This window comes from Thunnus thynnus, chromosome 5 (genome assembly GCF_963924715.1).
Source record: "Thunnus thynnus chromosome 5, fThuThy2.1, whole genome shotgun sequence".
NCBI classification, from domain to species: domain Eukaryota; kingdom Metazoa; phylum Chordata; class Actinopteri; order Scombriformes; family Scombridae; genus Thunnus; species Thunnus thynnus.
Window position 1 is genome coordinate 14,896,382 of NC_089521.1, and position 22,755 is coordinate 14,919,136.

General features: G+C 38.5%; 2 protein-coding genes across 2 annotated transcripts; one reads left to right on the top strand and one right to left on the bottom strand.

Annotated features, from left to right (window-relative positions):
- The first annotated feature begins 1,653 nt into the window (after positions 1–1,653).
- Positions 1,654–13,732, top strand: cax2 (cation/H+ exchanger protein 2). Its single transcript, XM_067589436.1, has 20 exons — positions 1,654–1,834; positions 4,631–4,795; positions 4,873–4,979; positions 5,075–5,189; positions 6,016–6,132; positions 6,225–6,286; positions 7,824–7,976; positions 8,100–8,291; positions 8,417–8,516; positions 8,630–8,771; positions 8,925–9,108; positions 9,375–9,474; positions 10,254–10,375; positions 10,496–10,527; positions 11,162–11,274; positions 11,411–11,556; positions 11,634–11,728; positions 11,807–11,885; positions 11,990–12,098; positions 13,074–13,732. Exons 1-20 carry the CDS (start codon positions 1,765–1,767, stop codon positions 13,145–13,147), a joined length of 2,277 nt encoding a protein of 758 aa, XP_067445537.1. The 5' UTR covers positions 1,654–1,764; the 3' UTR covers positions 13,148–13,732.
- LOC137182878 (kelch domain-containing protein 10-like) lies at positions 13,717–20,240 on the bottom strand. Its single transcript, XM_067589437.1, has 10 exons — positions 19,995–20,240; positions 18,740–18,832; positions 18,280–18,501; positions 17,216–17,370; positions 16,947–17,095; positions 16,750–16,834; positions 16,587–16,653; positions 16,438–16,485; positions 16,211–16,350; positions 13,717–16,120 (listed from the first exon to the last, which is right to left on the bottom strand). Exons 1-10 carry the CDS (start codon positions 20,071–20,073, stop codon positions 15,911–15,913), a joined length of 1,248 nt encoding a protein of 415 aa, XP_067445538.1. The 5' UTR covers positions 20,074–20,240; the 3' UTR covers positions 13,717–15,910.
- Positions 20,241–22,755: the final 2,515 nt, after the last annotated feature.

Consider the following 22,755-nt stretch of genomic DNA (forward strand, 5'->3'; position numbering starts at 1 on the left):
TGATTTTCCAGCTTTAGGAAGTGTGTTTGTCTCTGTGTTTGTATACCGTAGTAGTTGTACTTTATTTGATTATTTCCATTTTATACAACTTTATACTTGTACTTCACCTCAGAGGAAAATGTTGAACTCCATTACACTTATCTAACATCAGTTTTTGCTTACTCTGCAGATTTCAGTTTTCTAACAATCTTTTAAGGCATTTCATGGACAACAAACATGCAAAGTTTCAGCACTCCAGTATATGTTGTGAGCAGATGGTACACACTAAAAGTTTGGATCAACATATAGCATCAATACAACACTGGGTTAACTTCACCCAGCAGCAATCTGTTATGTTGACTCAGTTTTACGCACTGAGTACAAAACGTGTAATGTGCATATGACATTCAAAAGATACACAAGTTATTAACAATCAATAACAAAACATAACATGGAAGTTTAAAAAAAGTAGAGTAGATTATAACTTAAAACTATATTTTAGTTTGGGTAAATAAACCAACAGTAAAATAAAAAATAACACTAAAACTGGGTAAAAACAACCCTTTGTCTTGAGTGGCTTTCTGGGTCACATTAACCCAGTATTGTGTTGGAGTTATATTAACCCAAACTGGGTGGCTGCGTTTTGACCCAATGATTTTAAGTGTGTAAGGACTTAAAATAAAAACAAGATACATTAGAACAAATAAAAGAAATTATAATAAAATTAGAATAGAATAAATAGAAAAATTAATAGATACAATAATATATAACAGAAAAAGGGATGTTTAATGAAAGCTGTGGTAGATGAATCACGTAGCTCCACATGTGGTTACAACATTGAAAAGCTGCTCACACATTAACAAAAATAATACATATATAACATATATAATACTGTAACTGAAAGGTGCCATTTGGTTAAAGTTTCCCTCCACTCAAAAATATGTTTTTCCTCCTGTGCCGACAATTGAATGTTTGAGCTTCATGAACTAGAAGACTGTTTCAACTTTCATCTGCTGAAAGTGGAAAGTTTCTCTGAGCTCATTGAAAATCTGATTTTCTGTTATTTGTGACATCACAACTAGTTTGGAAACCAAATGTTGTCCAATATTCAACTTACACAGGTGTGACATGGAAACTTGAAGCTTTCAGTGAACACTGATAATAGACTTTACAGTGAAATAGGAGGTATCTTATGTCCATCAGTTTAATTTCTGAAATGAAAAATATTTACATATTTTAGATTCTGGAATTCTTAATGAGGGAGAAGGAGGAGATTTAAAGGATTTTAACAAGATAATTATTATTATTATTTTTTTTTTTTTGTGAAAAAACCAGACACAAATTATTATTAAAAGTAGAGTATTTTACATACATCTTAAAACATGTCTGGAGGGGACCTGTTTAAATAAGGAATTTGTTTCTAAAACTGTCAGCCTACTTTTGTGTAAGAACCATTTTGAATGAAGGACTTGTACTGGTAAATATTCATTACACATTCTAGTATTTCTACTTTTACTCAAGAATCGGAATATTATGTCTTCCACCGCTTTAACCTGCTGTACAAACTCGTTTTAACAGCTCGGGTGTCTGTTAATTAGGGTGGGTTTTCCCTTTAAGGAGCTCAACAATGACGGCCTACATTTCCCACAATCCCACGCGGCCTAAATCTCCGTGAGTCAGTGCGTCCACTTCGCAGCAGAGGAGCGACAGCAGCGTGACTGAGGGGAGATGAGCGGGTTAGACCTGCAGCAATAAAATCTACCGGTGAGTGTTTGTCCGGAGGAGATGTCTCTGTCGTCCTCACCGAGCACAGACACGTCCAGCCGGAGGAGGAGGCCGGCTGAACACGGTCAAGGTGAGCGGCTGGAGCTCTTATTATATAGGCTGTGTGATAATGAAAAAACTTTATTTGTAACAAGCAGACTGTGTAACAGCAGTGTAAATACTGAACACTCTCCATTTTAAGTCGGTCTGCATGTTGTTTACAGTAGCGTTAGGTGTTATTTACCGTGATATAATTATATGAGTGAATGTGAATGACGGCTCAGCATCGACAGTGCTGTTGCATATCGGACAGTCACGTCTTATTGATTAAGAGGTGGCTCCCTCAGCGTGTGTGTGTGTGTGTGTGTGTGTGTGTGTGTGTGTGTGTGTGTGTTTGTGTGTGTGCCCAAATCTCCACGTGACAGAGAGGTTATATACGTGTAAAAGTATTATGAGACATTTAAAATCTAGTGGTCGTGTTTGCTGTTACTGTATGACACACTGTAGCTGCAAACTAATGAATATTTTCATTTATCATTAATTATTCAATCAGTTATCAATTAATTGTTTTTTTTTTAATTAAATAAGTTAATTTAATTAGATTTCACATTGGATTAACAGCCATATAAAACAGAAAAAAAGCAGCGAATTCTCACAACAGAGAAGCAGGAACCAGAAAATGTTTTGACATTTTTGCTCCATAACTGCAGTAAACAGTTAACTTATTTTCAAAATAGTTGAATTGATCAATGAAATACTTGTTTTAGCCCGGACCAAAAATTTCTCCATCACTTAGTGTCAGCAACATATCTGATCCTCAGTTGCCAAAACTGACAAAATTGGTAGATTTTTTTAAATAAAAGGCAAGTTAACATGTGTCAGATTATGTCCTGAATAATATGAATTTAATGTTTATCCAGGTAATAATGAATTAAAGAAGACTGGGGGCTGTCGTTCATTGTCATTGAGAGACAGTGATTAACTTATCTTAATCCTGTGGTGATATAGGATTACACATTTATTATTGATTAATAGTAGTGAATTAAAGTAATGCTGCCTAAGACCTCCTCTGTTAGTGCACAATCAGTATCACTTTTTGGTGTCTTTTATATTTTTACACATCTCAGGAAGCAAAGACAAAAAAAAGAGGAACTAAAACTCTACCTAAAGTGTGTGTTTTAAAGTTTTTAAAAGGGGAAGTCACGAATAACGTGCTTGCTTGTCTCATGATGGGAGTACTCTCTTCACTTATCAAGGCTGTATCTTGTAAGAGACAAACCCTGGAAATGGATGAATGAATGAATGAATGACCCTAAGGCTGTTTTTACCCTTTACTTAATTGCAGTCATGCCTCTGGTTTCACTGCAGGACATGCAGAACAAATCCAGCTGTTGTCAAGCTGTCAGAGGTAGTAAAGAGTAGAAAGATAGTTAGATGCGCTTTTTACCTCTGAGGGGAACTTTGTACATCCACACAAACCCACACTTAGGTACAGATGCATTGATACAACATCTGAATATTTATACTGTAAATGCATTCAGGGCTACTGACAGAGGTGACGATGGTCGTGTCAAAATGTGATTTGTTCCACTTCAAAGTCCTTGAGGTACTGTGAAAAATGGAGCAAGGTCATATGTGTGTGATGGCTCTGTAGCTGAGGTCTCAGAGGTTGGGGGGTTGGGGAGGGTCAGGATTTTGGAAGCAGTTTATGTGTGATATGTTTTTAACCCCCCCCCCCCCCCCCCCCCCCCCCAATATGATTCCAAAATGTTTTAAGCTTTCCACCACTTCACCTCGCCCACTGATGGAGGTGGTATTGTGGGCAGTGCAGTGTACACTGGGAGCGCTGGTCATTTGACTCAGCAAGTTTGGCTCTGCACTGTAAGGAAAGGACTGTGGTGCTGCAGATAGAGTGTTTACACTGTCACAAACCAACAGCAAGTCAATGCATGTGGATGTTGTCCTCAAGACAAAGACTTGATTGATTCATGATAGCAGTGTGTCAGTTAAAAGATTTCTAAGATGCCTTTCTATCTTTCCTATACATGGTCAAAGTCCCCTTCTGTTAAAAAATGTTCACTTCAGTTGGATGTTTTTGCTTCACTGTGCAGAATGATGTATGTGTTTTCACGTTAGTCTGCTGTAGGGGGAAGTTTTCTCTGTGCTCGCGTTAAATCTGAGTTTAAGGTTTGTGCAAGCATGATTTGTGACTTCACAACTAGTTTGGAGCCAATAGTGCTTCAGTGTGCAAGTTGCACAGGGTGATGTGGAAACTTGAAGCCTCCAGTGCACAATCACTGAGAATGGACTTTGTAGTGAAGTAGGAGACATCTTGAAGCTCAAATCAAATCAATCCAATCAATCAAATGCAGGAATTGGTTGACTGGGGTTTTGATACTACTTGGTATTGGCTTATTTCGGTCAAATTAAAGGTATCGAGTACTGATACCCAGCCCTACTTTAATCATGTCTTTAAAACTGCCCTTGTAAACATTTATTGTTGACTTCATGATTTAGCAACACACTCAAAAGTACAAAAGTAAACTCTAAAGGTTTCGCCGCAGTTTTGTCTCCTTACTAAAATGGTAATAACATCAAAAATCATAATATTAATATAATAATATATAAATAGATCAGAATATTCTTTGCTACTTCTACTACAACAAATAATGAAAAATGACTGTCTGGCTCATGGATTGATGGTACAGTAACCTTATGATCCATTTTTTCAGTACCACTAAATAGTATTCAGCACATGATGTTTCTGTACTTTTCAACTTTTTTCCTGTAATAATTTGTTGTCCGATATTTCAGCTTCTTACTTTGTGACAATATAACACATCTTTTAGTTTTCTCTGACTAACTAGTTTCTCGCTTGGTGTTGCAGATCTTTCATGGGAACAGGATAACCCGGCAGGATACGATCATGGTCAGATCCACGACCGCCTTTGTAGAGATCAGCAACCTAATTCATCAGGCACTTGCACTCCATCTACACATCACTGCACATGTCCTGCCCTGTGCACAACAAAACACATGTCAGCACACCCATGTGAGTATCAGCCAGCATTTAGATTTGTTCACAGAAATGCTGATATGTTCACAAACATTTGTCATTTGTCATTTTAGGCCCAAGCCATCATGTCTGTGAGGATAGCTGGGAGGACCTCCAGAGCAAGAGAACCATCAGAGCAGAGAACGAAGTGGAAGCCAACAAACTGGTCAACAACTACATGGTAAAAAGTCTGAAAGCAAAGGTTTCCCACTGCAAATAGAAAGAGGCAAAACTCTTCATCACTCAGACTCACTGTTTGTTGTGTGTGTGTGTCAGTTTGGTTTTAGAAAATGGAAGAGCCATGTGACGGAGCGTCCATTTGAAGACAGGTCAGAAGTGGTGAAAGAGCTCTACTCCGAACTGAATGTCATTAGGCCACGCACTGGTCCAGGTAACAGATTATTGTGCTTGTGTACTATGTACGGTTTGGGTCCACAGTTTTTCAAGTCCTTCTTCAAACAATACTGCCCTTATATACATTGAAAGGGTTATAAGTAGCTGTAATTGTTCCTCCTGTCCATACTGGCTGCAAAGATATCCCTTCCTAAAGTGATGTCAGTGTAAGTGATGGAGGACAAAATCCACAGTCTTCATTCTGTGTCAAAATGCATGCTAAGTTCAGCTGAAGTTTACAGTAGACAAATAATGGATATCTTCCAGAATTATGGTCTTTTTATTATCAAATTCCCTCTTTGAATTTCCAGAGACAATGTTTCCTTGCTGAGCCGCAGCTGAGGAACACAAAGCAGGAATTTAGTGCTAAAAATACCGTAACCTTGGAAGATAACCACTTGATTTGACTAACTCAGACTGCTCAAGCCTCATATTAGCTTAAACTTGAGAATTCATTTTTGCACCAGAAGAGGGCAATGGATTTTGTCCCTCATCACTTAGGTTAAAATTGGGATCTCTTTGTGAGTAAAATGGACAGCAGGATTAATTACAGTGACCAATAAATAACCCTTTCAACGTACATAAGGTTAGCAGGTTTGGCTAACCTCGGGGTTTGTTTAAAACCTCTATGATTGTCTCTTTTTCTTTTAAGAGATGTCACCTTGTTCTGAAAATTAACTTTAAGAGTACAATGTTGTTATTACTAATTAGGAATGTTGACCAAAACCATGTGGGACCTTTAAATTACATGGATAGAAATTGTCACTGTGGGGCTTGTCAGCCCTTCACTAATGGTTTTGGTCTGCTTGTCATCCTGCTGTCAGGTCATCTCATCACAATTGGAAATGTAGCGTATGTGCTGTTATTTGGTTGGTGGGTCTCTCTGGCGTACCTCCTGGTCAGCATACTAATGTTCATCACCGTCGCTGGTGTACCATATGGTAGGTTAGCCAATCAACAAAGGATAATAACAGTGTTTAATATTGATTATCACATATTACCCTCACTCATTTATGTCTTTCTCTCTCTTCAGGCAAGCTTTGCCTGAAGTTGTCCTGCTACTTCCTGTGGCCATTCGGCAAGTCAATCCACGAGGTATTTCATGGATTTGGGTTCAGTTAATGTTTGAAATGAGCATGTGAAACAATAAATCCTCTAGTTTCCTCATAATCTCTGTCTGACTTGTGGTCATAAAAGCAGAAGTCTTTTTTTTTCTGAATAACAGCACAAGTCTGCAACACTTCACAAGCCACTTGCAATAACTCGTTATTGCAATGTGTTGTTGCAGATGCAGTTGACACTTTGAACACAGTTAAACAAATTTCCCATCAAAATTATTCTGGACAGTTAAGACTTTTTATTCAAGTTAGTCATTAAAGATGAGGAAGTTCTGATTATTAAAATTTTTAAAGTTTACAAAGTTTACGTGTGCAAAGAGTTAGTTTGATATCAATACTAGCGGCTCACCAGTTATTTCACAAAGTGCAGAGGAAACACAAACACAAACTTACAGTGATAGAGGACAGAGCTGTGTCGGTGTTTGGTGTTGCGAGCCTAACGAATACATGGTGCAGCATTATTGTAGTATTACAATCTGTCTGACCTCTTTAGTAGATGGTTCTGTTGGATATACAGCACACTGTGATCACTATCTATACTTAGTGTAGACTACAGACTACAAGCTGTGCCAGAGTGGAGTCACTGTGCTGCAGATTCTTATAGAAGTCAGCAGGTGTCTGGTAGATTATTAATGCCTCTTTATGGTGTTTCTCAAGGTTCAATTTTAGATGTGTATCATTTCAGGGATCATACACATCCGTGTCTGCCTGTGAAAATCAAATTACCCAATTGTCCTTTTGTTAGATGTCAGCCAAACGTTATACCAGATATTCTCTTTGGTTCTCACAACTCTCTCAGCTCCAAAAACTCTGTCATCAAATGTGAAATTTTGTGCTCAAATCTTGTTGCCTGATATCAGACAGAATTGACTTGGTGGAGGGAGCAGATTTAAAGGTCTGGACTCAGGCAACAAATCTTGCAGTTCTCTCTATTTATGAGTTAGTTTTTGGTGCTCAGGTTAAAACACAAACAGTTGGATTTTCTTTCCCCCAAAAAAGCAGCACCATCTTTTTTTGGCTTCCCTTCCTTTATAATTATTTTTGATTTTGATATATTAAAAAATTACATATACAAAAAGTCAGGACCAACCTACATGTCTGAACTTTGAACCCTCTGCACCCTGGATTATTCTCACAGGTCACTAATGTTTATATTCAGATTCAGAAATGTGACTTAAAGAATCTCAAAGTGAGATGGAGCATTCGCAATGATGCCTCAAGATTTTAGAACAATCACTTCAGAGTTCAACAAAATTCAGTTTTATGTGAATAAACATTTATATTGGTTTACGGCTTTTTATATTTTTGGGGACTTTTTATATTTCTCTTTTATTGTGCGGTCTTGTAATTTTGTTATTAACTTTTAGAAAAGTGCTACTTTAAGTGTATTACTGTGATTGTTCCAAATGTGACTATGTATATGAGAATTATTTTGATTGTGATTATTATTACACTAGATTAAATGTTACAGTTGGTGCTTTAATGAGCTTTAATTATCTGTAATGTTTCTCCAGATTGGAAACACATTGAGGAGGTGCTGTGAGCAAATGCCAGACTGTGACTGCATCATAGAGGGGATGGAGGATAACTCACCAGTTCTGCTGCCTTCACCCACAGAGGTGCCAGTCCCAGAGATGCCAGGGCGACCTGTGCGCACTCCATACTGGGTAACTTTCCACATTTAAAGTATACATACAGTACCAGTCAAAAGATTGGACACACTTTCTCTCACTGTATATATATCATATATCAAGCATGGGATATAAATGAGTGTCCTTCTTGTTGCGTAGCATCGCATCTCCACCTATGTGTGGCTGCTGCTGGGATATCCTCTTCTGGTGGCCATCCACTTCCTGGCCTGCTTCTTCTCTTGGATCCTGGTCTTCACCATCCCTGTTGCCAAGATGAACGCACGCACTTTGAGTGTCATCCTTCTCTTGGCTCCTGAGGATGTTTCTGTCTCCACCTGCTCGCAGAGGAAGGCAAGGCAGATATTTAGCACTAATAAGCTCCAGCATTAAACCTGGAGAAATACAAGCCTTGTCAGTGTTGGTGTGATGCTCATGCACAGTTTCTTTTTTTTTTTTTTTTTTTACTTGACCCTTAGAATCAAGGCTATGAGACCAGAGCGCTGCTGTGCTGCTACCATGCTGCAAACTGGTATTACTACAAGTATACTGTTGATGGGATCAATGTATTTGCTGTCAGTATCCTTTACCATTAGATGTGTAGTGTGTATGAGTGTGTGTGTGTTTCTGTGTGTGTGTGTGTCAACGTGCATCATATGAAGACCTGTTGTCATCTTTGACCCTCATCTCAGACCTCCTCCCTCTTGTAATAATTGCCATGGTAATTGGCTACATCGACAGAGAAAACAAGTACGCCAGCTCTGATGTCAAGTTCGCCACAGCGATTGGTTCTATCATACCTCTGTCATACTACATTGGTATGGGCATTGCCAGGTGAGTTGTTTCTCATTACCTTAAAATACACCTGTAGAGTGACCCAAGGAGAAATAAAACAAATTGAGTCTGATGTTACTCGTTACAGCTAGAGTGCCAAATGTGTTATCACAATACTTCAGATGTTCATTTTGGTCATTCTGGCACTTACAGCATCTCAGCCCAGAGTAACTTTGCTGTGGGTGCAGTGGTGAACGCCACCTTCGGCTCCATCACAGAGTTGACCTTTTACATCACAGCCCTGCTCAGGGGTCACCGGGCAGCCAATCCGTGTCTGCAGGAGGTTGTGAAGGCAGCACTGACTGGCACGCTGCTGGGCTGCATCCTCTTCATCCCTGTGAGACATTCACATCACATTTCATTTTACATGTTTGAGAATGATTTAGTAAAAACAATCATTCTCAAAAGTATGTAAGCAATTTTAAGCTAATGAACCAGCGTTCTACCTCACCCACTGTGGAAATTATTTCATTTTTTAATTTTTGCATGTCACCATGCCACCTCCATTTAACATTGTATCATTTCATTAAATCATTAAATCAGTGAAAGTTATGCCAAACGGAAACAGCCTGTATAAATTGAAGCTTTTTGTCTTTTATTCAGGGCATCTGCATGATAATTGGAGGGCTGAGACACAGTGAGCAACGATTCAACAGTCGCTGTACAGGAGTGAGCTCTTCGTTGCTCTTCATCTCTGTAGGAGGTAAATAACTGAAAAGCAATATGTCAACACCCAGCTGTATGTTTCTGGAAGTGTCAGATACTTTCAGCTGTATTTCTAGCTTTATTTTTAGATGCAAAACACCTCATGGAACTGGTCTCCAACTCAATCATATTTAGTTAGCTGAAGTCTCCACCAGGAGAAGCTGTTTTGTCATTGTCACATCAGTTCTTCAATAGCACCCTGCATTACCTCCAGCCTCCTAAAGGCAATGAAGGTTATAGTGGCTACATTTTAACACTTGCGCCACCTGCAGGCAACACAGCTGCAGTCTTTTTTTCAGCTTTTTTTTATTGCATTTGTGTGAGTGTTTTCAGGTTTTACATTTAACTCTTGTACCACATGCTAGCTTAAATTAATTAGAATTTAACATTTTGTGTCAAACTAACCTCTAGTTGATATAAAATAATCAAATGAAAGAAAGTTCTACTTGTGACACAGATGTTTTAGTAAGTGAGTTTGTAAATTAATATATAATTTATTACCCGTCCTAAATACTGAAACTATAAGCCATGATTAATATGATTTTTTTAGGCAGTAGACCATCATAGAAGTACTTTGTGTAAAGAAATAGTCACATGTCCAAAATTATTAACCAGTAAGAAAAAGAAATGTTTAATATTTCAAACATCAAATAATCAATTCCACATGGAAAAAGAAAATGCTTGATGATACTCAGGTGATAGAGGCTGACTGAAATCAACTGCAATGTAAAACATTACCAAAATGCATTGACTCATCCCCCTCACTGTCAACGGCAGGTGTATTTGCCCCCACGCTGTTCTCCAAGGCTTACGGGAACCTGGTGTGCAACGCCTGCACCAACTCCACTGGAGGAAACAGCAGCGGGCCGTTTGTCTGCCACAACTGTCATTACGATCTGGTCAGCATCCTCAGCCGGGAGGAAGCCAAAAACCTTCCAAACTCATTATAACAAACAATGTATGACTTACATGCACAGTTTTATGTATAATGTGATAATCTTTCTGTTTTTATTCAACAGAACAACGGTACTTTGTTCCACAGCCATGTTGAGTAAGAAATTATACTTTATATATTTATACTGTATACAGACTCTAAAGCAATTAAAGGACCTTACAGCTTGAACTACAAGTTATGAATAACTACCAACATCACTACTATTTTCCAAACTATACCATAAGTTTCTAGGCTAATGTTGGCGTTTCAGGGAGCTACTGGTTTCGGTTCAGTTACAAAAATCACTTGCAGAAGCTGGAGTCATGCTAGACATAACGTGATCTATTGCCAACATATTTTATTTCTAAGACATGGTATTGCTGTTGTGAGCAGAGGTGACGAAGAGTTACAACACAGACCCTACTCACAGCTCTATCACCATCCAATGATAATATAAAATTGACAATTGATAAAAGTAACATGCAAAACTGTTTGTCAGGCACGTTTCCAGCTGATTTTCATACCATTGGGAAACAAATGGAAACCAGTATCTACCAAGAAGGTGATAAATTAATCAAAAAACTAGTGCTGTGATGCGAAAGTGCTCGGCAGTGATGTCAAATGTTTGAAACAAATGAGGCAAACCCTGTGAGAACCACCATACGGTCTTGTTAATTTGTAAAATAATTCAGTAAGCTGCTCCTTTTATATTTCTTCCCTCTCATTAATTGTGTGTGTTCTTTGTCGTTAGGCCGCTGGTGTACACCGTGTCTGCCCTCTTGCCAGTTGCCTACATCATTGGGCTGATATTCACACTGAAGACACACTCCCACATTTATGACATTCATGTTGGAGAGGGCCAAGGTACGAGTGTCCTTCTTAGAGTTAACAGCTAAAACAGAATTGCACCTTGCATTATTGAGATATAATACGGTGAACAGTAAGGGTTCAGTTAATGTTAACACACCACATCATGTCCTCTCTCTGTGTGTCTGTCCAGTGACCGGCCACCATGGGGCAGTGGTCCACTGGTCACGGTGGAGGTCTCTGGTCATCCTCATCATGGCCACCGTGCTCATGTCTGCCTGCGCTGACCTCGCCACCGAGCACATCCAGCCCATTCTCAACCAGCCCAACATCTCTCAGGTCGGGCCGCACATCTGAGGAGCTTTTTGTCTGACTGTGTCCTCCTGCTGTGCTAATGTATCTATTTCTGTCTCCAGTATTTCATTGGGGTCACAGTTCTCGCTATGGTTCCTGAGATCCCAGAGATTGTCAATGGGATTCAATTTGCTCTCCAAAACAACATCAGTCTTAGGTAAACTCTCATATGAAAAGGTGCTTACAAGGTTTGGAAAGTGATGTCTGTATGTAAATTATTTGCATTTTTTTCCAGCTTGGAGGTGGGGAGCTGTATTGCTGTGCAGGTCTGCATGCTACAGATTCCAATTCTGGTCTTATTTAATGCCTTCTATGTAAGACATCCTCTTCCTTTTCATCATTGATTCATTCTATAAAGATACCTTCCCTTTGTGGTTTATAGCTCCCTGTAATTAAACTCCATCTCTGCTTTGTGTAGGATGTGGGGTTTGTGCTCTTGTTCAGTGACCTACACCTATGGGCCAGCATCTTCAGCGTGATTCTGGTCAACTACATCTTCATGGATGGCAAGTCAGATTATTTTCAGGGTAAGTTTTGAGTTTTTTCACAGTGCAATATGAGACAACTGAGCTTGTGTAAATAGAAAAGAAATAATTATCAAATAATGTTGTCTTGTGACTCTTCCAAAAAAAACTGCTAGTTAATCAATCCTGAACTTGTGATGTGAATTATGTGAGGTGTTTGTCCTCAAAGATTGATTGAGTGAACTCTTTTTTTTTTCCATTTTTAAGGACCATGCTGGTTGTTTTGCATGTTTAATTATACATTGAATGTAGTTTGCATTACTGCTGAGCATCCTCAGAATTCCAGTGATTTCATCATGCTTTTAAAAAACAGCTTGTCCCAAGTAATCGCTAATCCCTCGCAGTTAATGTTTGCTTCACTTCTCAGTTACTTTATAATCTCATGGTAATGCTGCAGTTGCAAAATCAAAACATACGGTTTAATGAGCAAATTTAGATGTTGTGATTTGGATGTGAATTGTTTGAAATATGTGAAATATTTGGTTTTAATTGCATTAAGAAGCGCTGATCAGCAGCTAATCCTCAAGTCTGACATCTTGAAGCTTCTTTAGGCGCACCACAGTAGCTGTCCCAAGATTCAGGTTTAGTCATTTATCTTTAAGTTATGGATAACTTACCAACAGAGGTCTTTTAACTTTAGTCCATGCTCCTGAACTGAGCGTGTTCAAGATTTTAGTCAGTAAAATTATAGAAACATCTTAGTAAAACTGCCAAACAAGTGTCACAATGGTCCCTGCTTGCATCTGCGTTACAATGCAATGATAACAAAATTTATGGTGATGATATCGACGGCTGCCTGAAAGATGGGAAATCTATCTAAATACTTAAGGTATGCTGAGGAAAATGTAGTAAGAAATGAAACATGCTAATCCAGTGTGGTAATTTGGTTGGATGTCATTTTAGAACAAATAGGCATTGTCAAAATGAGTAACATATAGACACAATACTTACTTTTATTTCCTGTCTTGTTTTACGCAGGTACAGCTCTGGTGGTCGTCTATCTTATCCTACTGGCTCTGTATTACTTCGCTCCATCTCCAGCAGGCTGCTGACTCTGGGACTGTAATCTTCAGCCCATTTTATTTAAGTCGGAAAAACACTCATATTTCATACCACTCCTTGTTGATGAAATTTAATCCTGATAGGATTATGATAGTGGGAGCCCTGAGACTGACCTTTTAATCAAGCATTTTTTTCTTAAATTATACAAATGACAAGACTGAAATTTATCTCAGGTAGGTAATTTTTTTGACTGTACAAATAGATCACTCCTACCACTGTAAACTGTACGGTATGTAAGCTAACATACCTAAATATTTTACTTTATACTCATAGATTCTTTTGCTAAACAGTGTCGTAGGAAAGAAAAGCAGTATTTTTACAATACAGATCGGTGTTATGATGTAAAGTATCTGCACTAATTGTATTTTGTTTAAGGATAATGTTGTAATACATTTTGTATACTTTGTAACTCCAAAATGTAGAGATGGTAAATTTCAGAGTTCATTACATAAGTGACATTATTTAACAGAACAGAACAGAAACACCCTACAGTATATTGAAAAAGTGGCATGGCTGGCTGTGCTTAGCAACAACAAAAACAACATCTGTCAATACAACGTTTTGAAAAAAACCGACTGCCTGTGTTTTTATTGTTTGTACAGACAGGAATTACAAAACATAATGTACATTACAGTCATAACTGCCTTTGAGGAGACATTCACCTTTTCTCCTAAGAGTTCATGTGAAGTGACATGCACACCGTACTGACATGCAGAAGAGATCATTTAACTTTCATTAACATCGAAGATAATGCAAATATAAACATCTCAGTTTTAAGCAAGGCAGTACATTTACCAAATCCGAGCGTAGTGAAGTAGACCTTCTTCACAAGACGACATAAATAAGGCCGTAACATGTCAAACTAAGGACAAGTATGTGAAGCAAGGTTTTGAATGTGAAAATGGGCATCGTTGTACCACATGAAACATGGAGTTTAGCTTAATATTGTACCAACATGGCTGCAACAAATGTGTGAAATAAAATGCTGTCGAGATACACAACGTGCAAATTCAAGATGGAGGCTAACGAAATTGGTGAAAAAAAAAATTAAAGGCGTGTGACTTGATTGAAGCAGCTGGGAGCAGTACTACAGTGTTAGAGGTTTACAGTCCACAGTAATAACAATAGATTTGATTTCATCAAAATCATCTAGTTGTACCAAAATCTAGTTTCACAAAAATGACTGATACTCCTGACATTTTGACGATGTTGAATGTTTTCAGATCACAGTATTTCACATCTTGAGTTTGCCTTTCATACGGTACCTTGTTACTGATTTAAAAAGTCCCATGCCGCTCATTATTCAAAGTACCACAGCACTACGGCACGACAAAACAAAGTTAAAAATAAAAACAGTAAAATAATAAAGCCTATGTTACAGTATAAAAATTAAAATGGAGTTCAGTCATGATGTGAGAAATGAAATGACAGTAAAAATCAGGCGGGAAAAACAAATGTAGCTACATGTTTACCTATAATTTAAAGTTTTGTAATAAAACTAAACAGCAGCACAGTGATTAAAATAAATAAGTAAAAAATGTCTCTGCGGGTTTAAAGTTATGGGAAAATCTTTAGCTGCAAGTGGCACCTCCTGATTAATCATGAGCAGAAAAAAAAAAAATCAGCAACAAAAAGGCTCATGTGGAGAGCACCGGGAACATCACATGGAGAATCCAGAGAGTCATGAATGAATAAGACTTTCAAAGATGAATTACAGAGATATGATAACAACGTGTGACATTTTGGGGGATTCGGAAGGCACCCAATGAAGGCTCAAGCGTCGCTGTGGAGCTACAGGTGTGTAAATTCATTCCTAACTAAGTGAGCTTCAGTCAAAAAAAAAAAAAAAGGAGAAAAATGGAAGAGGCACTAGAAAATTCACAGTGATGCCATGTCACAGATGTTTTAACAAGCTTTTAGAGGTTTTTATCAGATCACAAGGCCTAATGTGACCAGTGAGGGGAACATTTTTCAATTTGAAGCGTGGAGTTAAAAATCGCAGCCTGATATCAGCATGCAATCAGAGAGTCCTTGAGGCTAAAACATGATCCCTTAAATAATTGACCTAACTAAACTGTTAAGAGGTATCACAGTTATAATGTATCAGCAGTGTGCCTCTTTTCCGAGAATCTCGCTACTAATTAAATGGTCTTTCAAGACACATGGTCACAGATTTCACCTGTAATTTCTGACCTTATCTATGTCACAGTGGGCGTAGCAGCAGCTGACTGAACATGTGTCAAAAGATGACATCAGTGTGCGACGTGTTGTCATGTCAGCAATAGTGAAAGGAGCCGATCTCAGCCTATGACAGGAAGCTAAAAAAAAATTACACCACAAGAAGGAACATTCATTCTGCTTTTTTCAAGAAATGGTGTACGCAACGTTTAGCCATTCCCTCGCAAGCTCATCACAAGTGTTGGTGACATGTGGGAAAGTAACTGAGGAGTGAATTATATAAATGATGAGCAAAGGAAATCAGCATATAGTGATTCTCGTCTCCACACTGATGCATGGCTTCTAATGGATGTATGCAAATCTGACACATTTACACACAAAGGAACTCAAAAAATTGCACTTTCCATTTAAAAAAAAACAAACACACATTTATATAAATTTAGAAGGCATTCAAAGTTTTTTTTTCAGAACCATCTGACATCATTTTTCATTAAGATGAAGAAATGTTTGGCCTCGTTATCAGCGATTTAGAGTCAGTGCTGTTCCGTCACGTACCGCTGCCTTCGGTGCTTCGTCTATTTCAGCCTCTGGATTAGTGTATGTGTCAGTCCCAGGCTGAGCAGCTGAAGGGTGGACAGCTGGGCTACGTGAGGGAACGTTTTCAGCAGTTTCTCCCAGGTCAGTTCCAGCAGGCTGGGAACCACCAACCACACCTTGTACAAAGAGCCAGTCCTTCGGTTCCCAGACATGTTGACGACACCGCCGTGGACATACATGCAGCCAGCCTAAGCGAGAGGAGTGAGTGGCAGGATATAAAATTTGCCTTCATGTAGAAATCTCGTGTAGAAGATGTGGTAATGAGTGAATTTACTCACCGGAGTGACTGCAGCACAGTGAAAGTAGGCTGGTTCTGGCATGACGGCAGGCAGCTTGGTCCACTGAAAAGTCTGCAGGTTGATTTTCCACAGGTCGGGCAGAATCATCTCTCCGTTATAACCGCCACATATAAACACCTCTAGAGGTGGAAACAGAGCGAGACATGATTAAAAAAAAACATTTCAGACTTGTGTATCCAGAAGGTGGTGGGTGAAACAGTCCTTACCATCTTTGACCTGCACACAGCTGTGACACCGGCGGGCAGCTGGATATCCTGTCATGATAATGAAAGGAAACAAAGTAATTTTAATGTGCGATCTTCCAAGAGAAAAAAAAATAAATCAAATTTTATTCCCCCAAAAAAAGGTCACAAACCTATTTTTTCATGAGGTTTGGTGACTATTTCCTCCCAGTAATTTGTCTCCAAGTTATAAGCATGAATCTGAAGAAGACAAATTAAATAATTAACATTAAATACATAAAAGGAACACCTGTATGTTTCTACATCACATTTTGTCAATGTGCTCGTTTCTCTCACCTTGTCCAGGGGATATGAGGTCCATGAAGTCCCACCTCCCAAAATGTATATTCTCTGTTCATCATGAGCGAGTTCATGTCTGTACCTGTAAAATAATGCGATAATTTCAGTCTATTTTAATCTATATTCTGGGAATCACTTTGTGTCACATATATTTTAGTTGTTAATTGTTATTAAAATGATCTCTGCTGTCTGACCTCTCCTCAGGTAGATCTGTGGGTGTGTTGTTGGGTTTGAGGTGGGTCCACTCCCTGGTGGTGAGGTCCAGCCTGTGCAGGTCGGTGCTGTAAAGGTAGCCTGTTGTCCCTCCGAACACATAGAGGTAGCCATTTATAATGGCCATCGCCTGGAAAATGGAGAGTGTTGAGAGATGTTTGTGGACAGAATACACAGCCGCAGAGTCACAGAGTTGTGAATACATGATGATGACAGAAGGACAGTTGTAAAAAGCCACAAACACTGTTACCTGTCCGTAGATCTTGTTGGGTTTCTTCCCTCTGCAGTTGAGCAGGTTCCATCGTTTGTATTGAACGTTGCAAACATGGACGTCATTACCGTTGTTTTCACCAAATGGAATCCCAGTTCCACCAAACACAAGAAGGTTGTTGCCGTGAAAAACAGCTGAGAGAGAGAGAGAGAGAGAGACGACAACATTATCAAACTATTACAGTTTGATATCTGGCTGAGTAAGTTAAGGTAAGTTTGGCTCAAATCAACATCCAGTGCTATTTCAGTCCCTGAAGTCTTGAGCTGCCTTTTTAGAATTAAAACCTGTATTAAAGGTTTCCTGTGAACATTTTGACCACCAGAGGCACTGTAGAGCAGTTTGAAGTGAGCAAATGTTCATGTAGAAAAAACAGCTTTCAAAACATTCAAAAAAAAGGTTTTGAAGCAGGAATTATATTCAGTATTTTCTTCTTTTTGTTACAACTAAAGTCTCACTCATCAGAACACTAAAGTCACTGAAGAAATCAGGTTGAGGCAGAGAGCTGACTGTAATCTGGTTTCTAAAGTGTGTGTAAACACACTGATTTTTTGCAGTGTGTCTGACAACTTATGTAGATGACATTTAAGCTGCCCTGAGGAATTTTTCTGTAGACAAACAAAGTCTCTGTTTACATTGTTACTGACCACACACCAGTGTGTGTGTATCCTTGAGGTCTAACAACCCCACTGAGTGCATTTTCTTCACAAAACATTTACAGAGGGGATTTTTCTTACAAGTTTGAAACCTGCACTGTTTACATCTGTCATTTACTTTCTAGCAGTCTTCTTCTCTGCCTTTGTAGCCACATTAATAGGGCCTGTAGATAAGAGGACTAGTGTGAAACTGTTGGCAGGAATGTGTATTGTATGTGTGCACAAAAACAAACAAAATGGGGATCCACTTCTAAAAACATTGCTCCGTAGACCTACTAGTGGCCAAAAACTCCACAAGGTGCATTTAAGTAAGACTAGTACCCGGTTCTAAATAAGAGCATGCGGTTGTAATTTTGACAACATTAAGGACAACATCCCATCAGTCCTTACCTGACATGGAGGCCAGCTCTGTGGGCATGTAACCCTCTGTGCGGACCTGCTGCCAGGTCGCTGTGGCAAAATGAAACCGCCAAAGCTCCCTGAAAAGAGGGTAATCTTCATTCTCCGACCCGCCTGCCTCCTCAAAGTCTGGGTTGTAGCCACCAAACACATACAGGTTGGTGCTGTCCGCCACACAGCGGTGTCCGCTCCGAGCGGGGGGTACACAGTGTCCTGTGGGAGGAATGTAACAAGCTTTTTAAGTCCCAGATGTAACCAAAAAAAACATCTTTGAGCACATCTGTAAATAATGATGTCCTCACTAAATGTTTACGTATACATTTTTATAGTGAATGGAAAGATTTAGCACAACACTGCAGGTACAATATATTCCTTAAACTGCAAGAATTTTATATGACACTGGTCTCCTCCGCCGAGCAAAGTCTAATGGGGCGGCCATGTAATTCAGTACCTTCTCTCAGAAACCTGTTGGGAATCCGCAGGTTGGGGCAGGAAGGGGAGAAGATGCGTCGAGCCTGAAGCCATCGTACACGCTTCTTGGAGCCTGGAAGTAAGTCACCACGTAGCAAGTAAAAAGACAGAGAGAGACAGAAATATGTAGTTAATGTACTGCTTGTATCTTGAATGTAATATATTATCTGTATTTCCAGAGATGGACAGATGACACTCCAAAAGACTTCACTTTTTCAGGAAAGATCTGCCTTGATGGTAAATCAATCATGTTTGTCAGTCTTTGGTATTAAAGCTTTTTTTGTTGTTGTTGTTTTTAACAGAACCAGTGGATGCCATTTAGAGTGACCAGGAGGTAATGTGAGCTATTTCCATTTACAGTTTGATCATTTTTAATTAACTTATTATTAGACCTGCAACGATTAGTCGATTAATCGTTGTCAACTATTAAATCAATCACCAACCATATTGATAATCTATCAATCGTTCTGAAACATCTTTTTACAAAGAAATGTCAAATTCTCTGATTCCAGGTTCTCAAATGTGAATATTTTCTGTTTTCTTTTGTCCTCTATGACAGTTAACTGAATATCTTTGGGTTTTGGACTGTTGAACAAATGGAGACATTTCAGGACATCATCTTGGGATATCAGAAACAGTAATTGACATGATTCACCATTTTATAGACCGAACAACTAATCGATTAATCGAAAATATTATTGACCGATTAATCGATAATGAAAATAATTGTTAGTTGCAGCCATACTTATTACTAATGATTATTTCTAAACGCATCACTTCTGTCAAAGCAAACATTTCGTTGACATGAAAGCACGTGTGACACATCAAACATGCAGGATTTAACTTTTTAAACTTGCATTGTTTGAAAGTAATGAATGTTTTCTGGACTGATACAGTGTGTTTAATGCAAATGTATGTGTCCTCTGTGCCCCCCTCCCCTCTGTCTTTCATACATTCAGCCTCTCATATGTTAATCTCTTTAAACAAGATTGCAACAATAGCACTGCGGTTGTCTGCTGGCTGTTCATTCACTCATTAATTTCTGCTGGCTTCCGTAGCAGCGTTAGCTCGCTTTGGCCTGTGTGTTGCACTGAAGCTACAGCCGCAAAACTCACTGACAAAACTCACACAAACGCTGACAAAATCAACGCTGACTGACGCCACCCACAAGGTTAACCTTTGGCTCGGTATCTGCTTTGCTGACTCAGGGCTGCTTCTTGGTTTTGTTTACAAACCTGAGTCGCGGATGGAGGGCCTCCACGACAGTTTCTCAAACTTATTGAGCTGACTGAAGTCATGTTCGGCCGCAGACATCTTCCCAGGGCGTCACGGAGAGGGTTCAGACCCGGAGCTGCACAAGAACCCGCTTCGGTTTAGACAGACGCCGTGGCATGAGACTGCGAGCTCCAGCAATCACAACAAAATCAAGAAATAACACAACGGAGCGTCCATACCTGCTGCTGCCTGCAACGTCACAACCAGCTGACCTGCTTTGACCAATCCGAGGAGGCGGAACCCTGCATGATGTGTTCAAGAGCCACGCGGGGTTCTTTATAGTTTATAAATAAATGTTTGGCTTTACATTGCTTAAAATATAATGCGTAGCCTATATTAAGCCTTACATACTGTTCAGATCAAATTAGACTCGTTTTTACGTTTGCTAAAGTGACCCAGATTATACAAAAATGGAAATATTTCAACTTCAAATTTTCGTGCAGTTGATAAATTTTTTTTTTTTTTTTTTTTTTTTACATGGAGGTCGGTCCAGGTTAAATATTAAAAAAAAAAATCACTATCCAAAAACATTGTTGCATTCTGTGCATTCAATAACATTCATTTAAATCATTGTGGCTGTTGTGTTCTGTTTTAGGTCACAACTGTAGGATTGTAAATGTTTTTTTCCTCATAAAAACAACTAGTGTAAAACCTACATTCTTTACATGGTTAATAAGTATAAATGTCCCTCTCTTACCCCAGACTACAACTACAAGTAGTAGACAAAAGTAGAAGAGAGGACAAATGGAAAAATAATTACAGTAAAATCTCCACATTTAAAATTCTACCGAGAATTAAAGTATTCTTTTGGATAAAACTATATTAGTATCTGGGAAATGTACTAATTTTTAAGAGGGCCCATTTCAGAGTGTGAAATAGTGAAGTCAGAATTTATTTGAAGTGCACAATCATGTCTCAGCATCTGTATAAAAAAATATTATAATTGATTAATCCGCCAATTATGTCCTCAATTAATCAATACATTGTTTGGTCTACAGAAGCCATCACAAGTTCCTACTGCTAATGTCTTTGAATTGCTTGTTTTATCCAACTAAGAAGTTTAAAACCCAAAGATATTCAATTTACTATTGCATAAGACAAAGAAGAGAGATCCTCACAGTAAAGCTGTAACCAATCAATGTTTGGTATTTTTGCTAGAAAAAATGACCTAAACAATTAATCAATTATTATTCATAAATGCAGGATGCTTTTCTATCTCTAGACTAATCAATCAATTGTTTCAGTTCTAAAAGAAAGCAAAATAAGTAACAATTACTGATACATTAACATGCAAGCAGTGTTTTAATGTAGGTGGATGTAAGTTCATTAGTTTAACCTCTTAGAAATGCATCAAAGCTTAGAGTCAGAGTCGTTGCTACCATAGAGGTCGCTAAGGTCACTGAGGTCATGTCCTCTGTGCAGACTGCACAGACTGTTAGTATGTGTATATTTGAATTCTGTCTGATAGTCTGGTCACAAATCATATCTGATTAATATAATAAAGTGGACAATATAAAACTGAATGTGCCCCCAGTAAGTTTGTTTTAAGGCACATAGTTCTTTTCTTTACTTATATGCACACACTTTTCATAACATTTACATGCAAAATATGGTCTTTAGTCTCTTTTTAAGAAGTGTGTCTGGAAAATAATATGCTGTAGGTCCAGCGGTTAGTAATTTTCTATTAACACCAGGCAAAAAAATAGCAAAACTTACCTTTAAGAACTATATGTAGCACTTGTGACCTCAGGATCTCTGCATTGAGCTTATCACTGCATATTGTAAGTTTACTTTACTTTGCTTCATTCGCAAACTAGTGGATACAGCTGTCAGATAACTGCATAAGATAATGATAAACCTCAGGGATTTACAAGGTAAACTGCCCTAAAGTGAATATGTACGGCTCAAATGTTAATCTGTTGTCATATGAAAAACTTTGATTTAGTCTCTAAGTTATTATTGCACCATTCAGTTAAATGTGACAAACCTTTGGGACTTTATCACCATACATTAAAAAAAAAGACTTAAAAACTTAAGTATTTATTTGCTTGTTTTACTGTACAACTTAGCTGAGGAACAGCTGTTTAGTTACTTGGAGAGAAGCAAGTGGTTGCAAGTGACTCCTTTTGATCAACCGTATCAAGAGTCAACCTTTCCCCCAGATCTTCGGGGGCTGCTTTGCTGACATGAGGTAATCTGGATTTGAAGCTCATTGGGATAGGCTGAAGGAGCAAAACAGAGCAAACAGATCAATCCCATGAAAAGCTGCTATGGCTTGTTCACGTAGGCTGTGTGAAAACAAACCAAGCATAGTTAAAAAAAACTGTAATCTAGAGCTGATATTGATCATGAGAGGACTGGATCAAACACAATCTTTTGTCTTTCTTTTCAGTGTTTTTTTCCCACGTGCGGTTAGATTACGCTACAGACACTTAACTGCAGAAGTGTTTAGTCGTGTTAATGTTTAACATGTAAGGCCTCGCTGCATGTCAAGAATTTAGAAACAAAGAAACTGTTTGTGGCGAACTGGGATTGTACTCCTAACCCGTTTATGATAAGATATCTCGCCTCAAAGCACAAATAAATCTGCATGAAGTTACCAATGTTTTACAGACTCCTTCACAAGAGATCTTCTGTCTTGAAACTTCACTTAAAATGTTAACAGGACGTTTACATAGATCATTTATCAGATAAAAGAATCAAGTGATTCATTAATGTGAC

Bases quoted from the DNA above. Each gene is read 5' to 3' on its own strand.
- cax2 (XM_067589436.1), top strand. From the start codon at position 1,765: ATGTCTCTGTCGTCCTCACCGAGCACAGACACGTCCAGCCGGAGGAGG. The intron at 9,475-10,253 runs GTAAATAACTGA...TGTCAACGGCAG, and splicing joins GCTCTTCATCTCTGTAGGAG to GTGTATTTGCCCCCACGCTG. The intron at 11,275-11,410 runs GTACGAGTGTCC...GTGTCTGTCCAG, and splicing joins TCATGTTGGAGAGGGCCAAG to TGACCGGCCACCATGGGGCA.
- LOC137182878 (XM_067589437.1), bottom strand. From the start codon at position 20,073: ATGTCTGCGGCCGAACATGACTTCAGTCAGCTCAATAAGTTTGAGAAA. The intron at 18,502-18,739 runs GTACTGAATTAC...TTCCTCCCACAG, and splicing joins CAACAGGTTTCTGAGAGAAG to GACACTGTGTACCCCCCGCT. The intron at 17,371-18,279 runs GTAAGGACTGAT...TCTCTCTCTCAG, and splicing joins AGAGCTGGCCTCCATGTCAG to CTGTTTTTCACGGCAACAAC.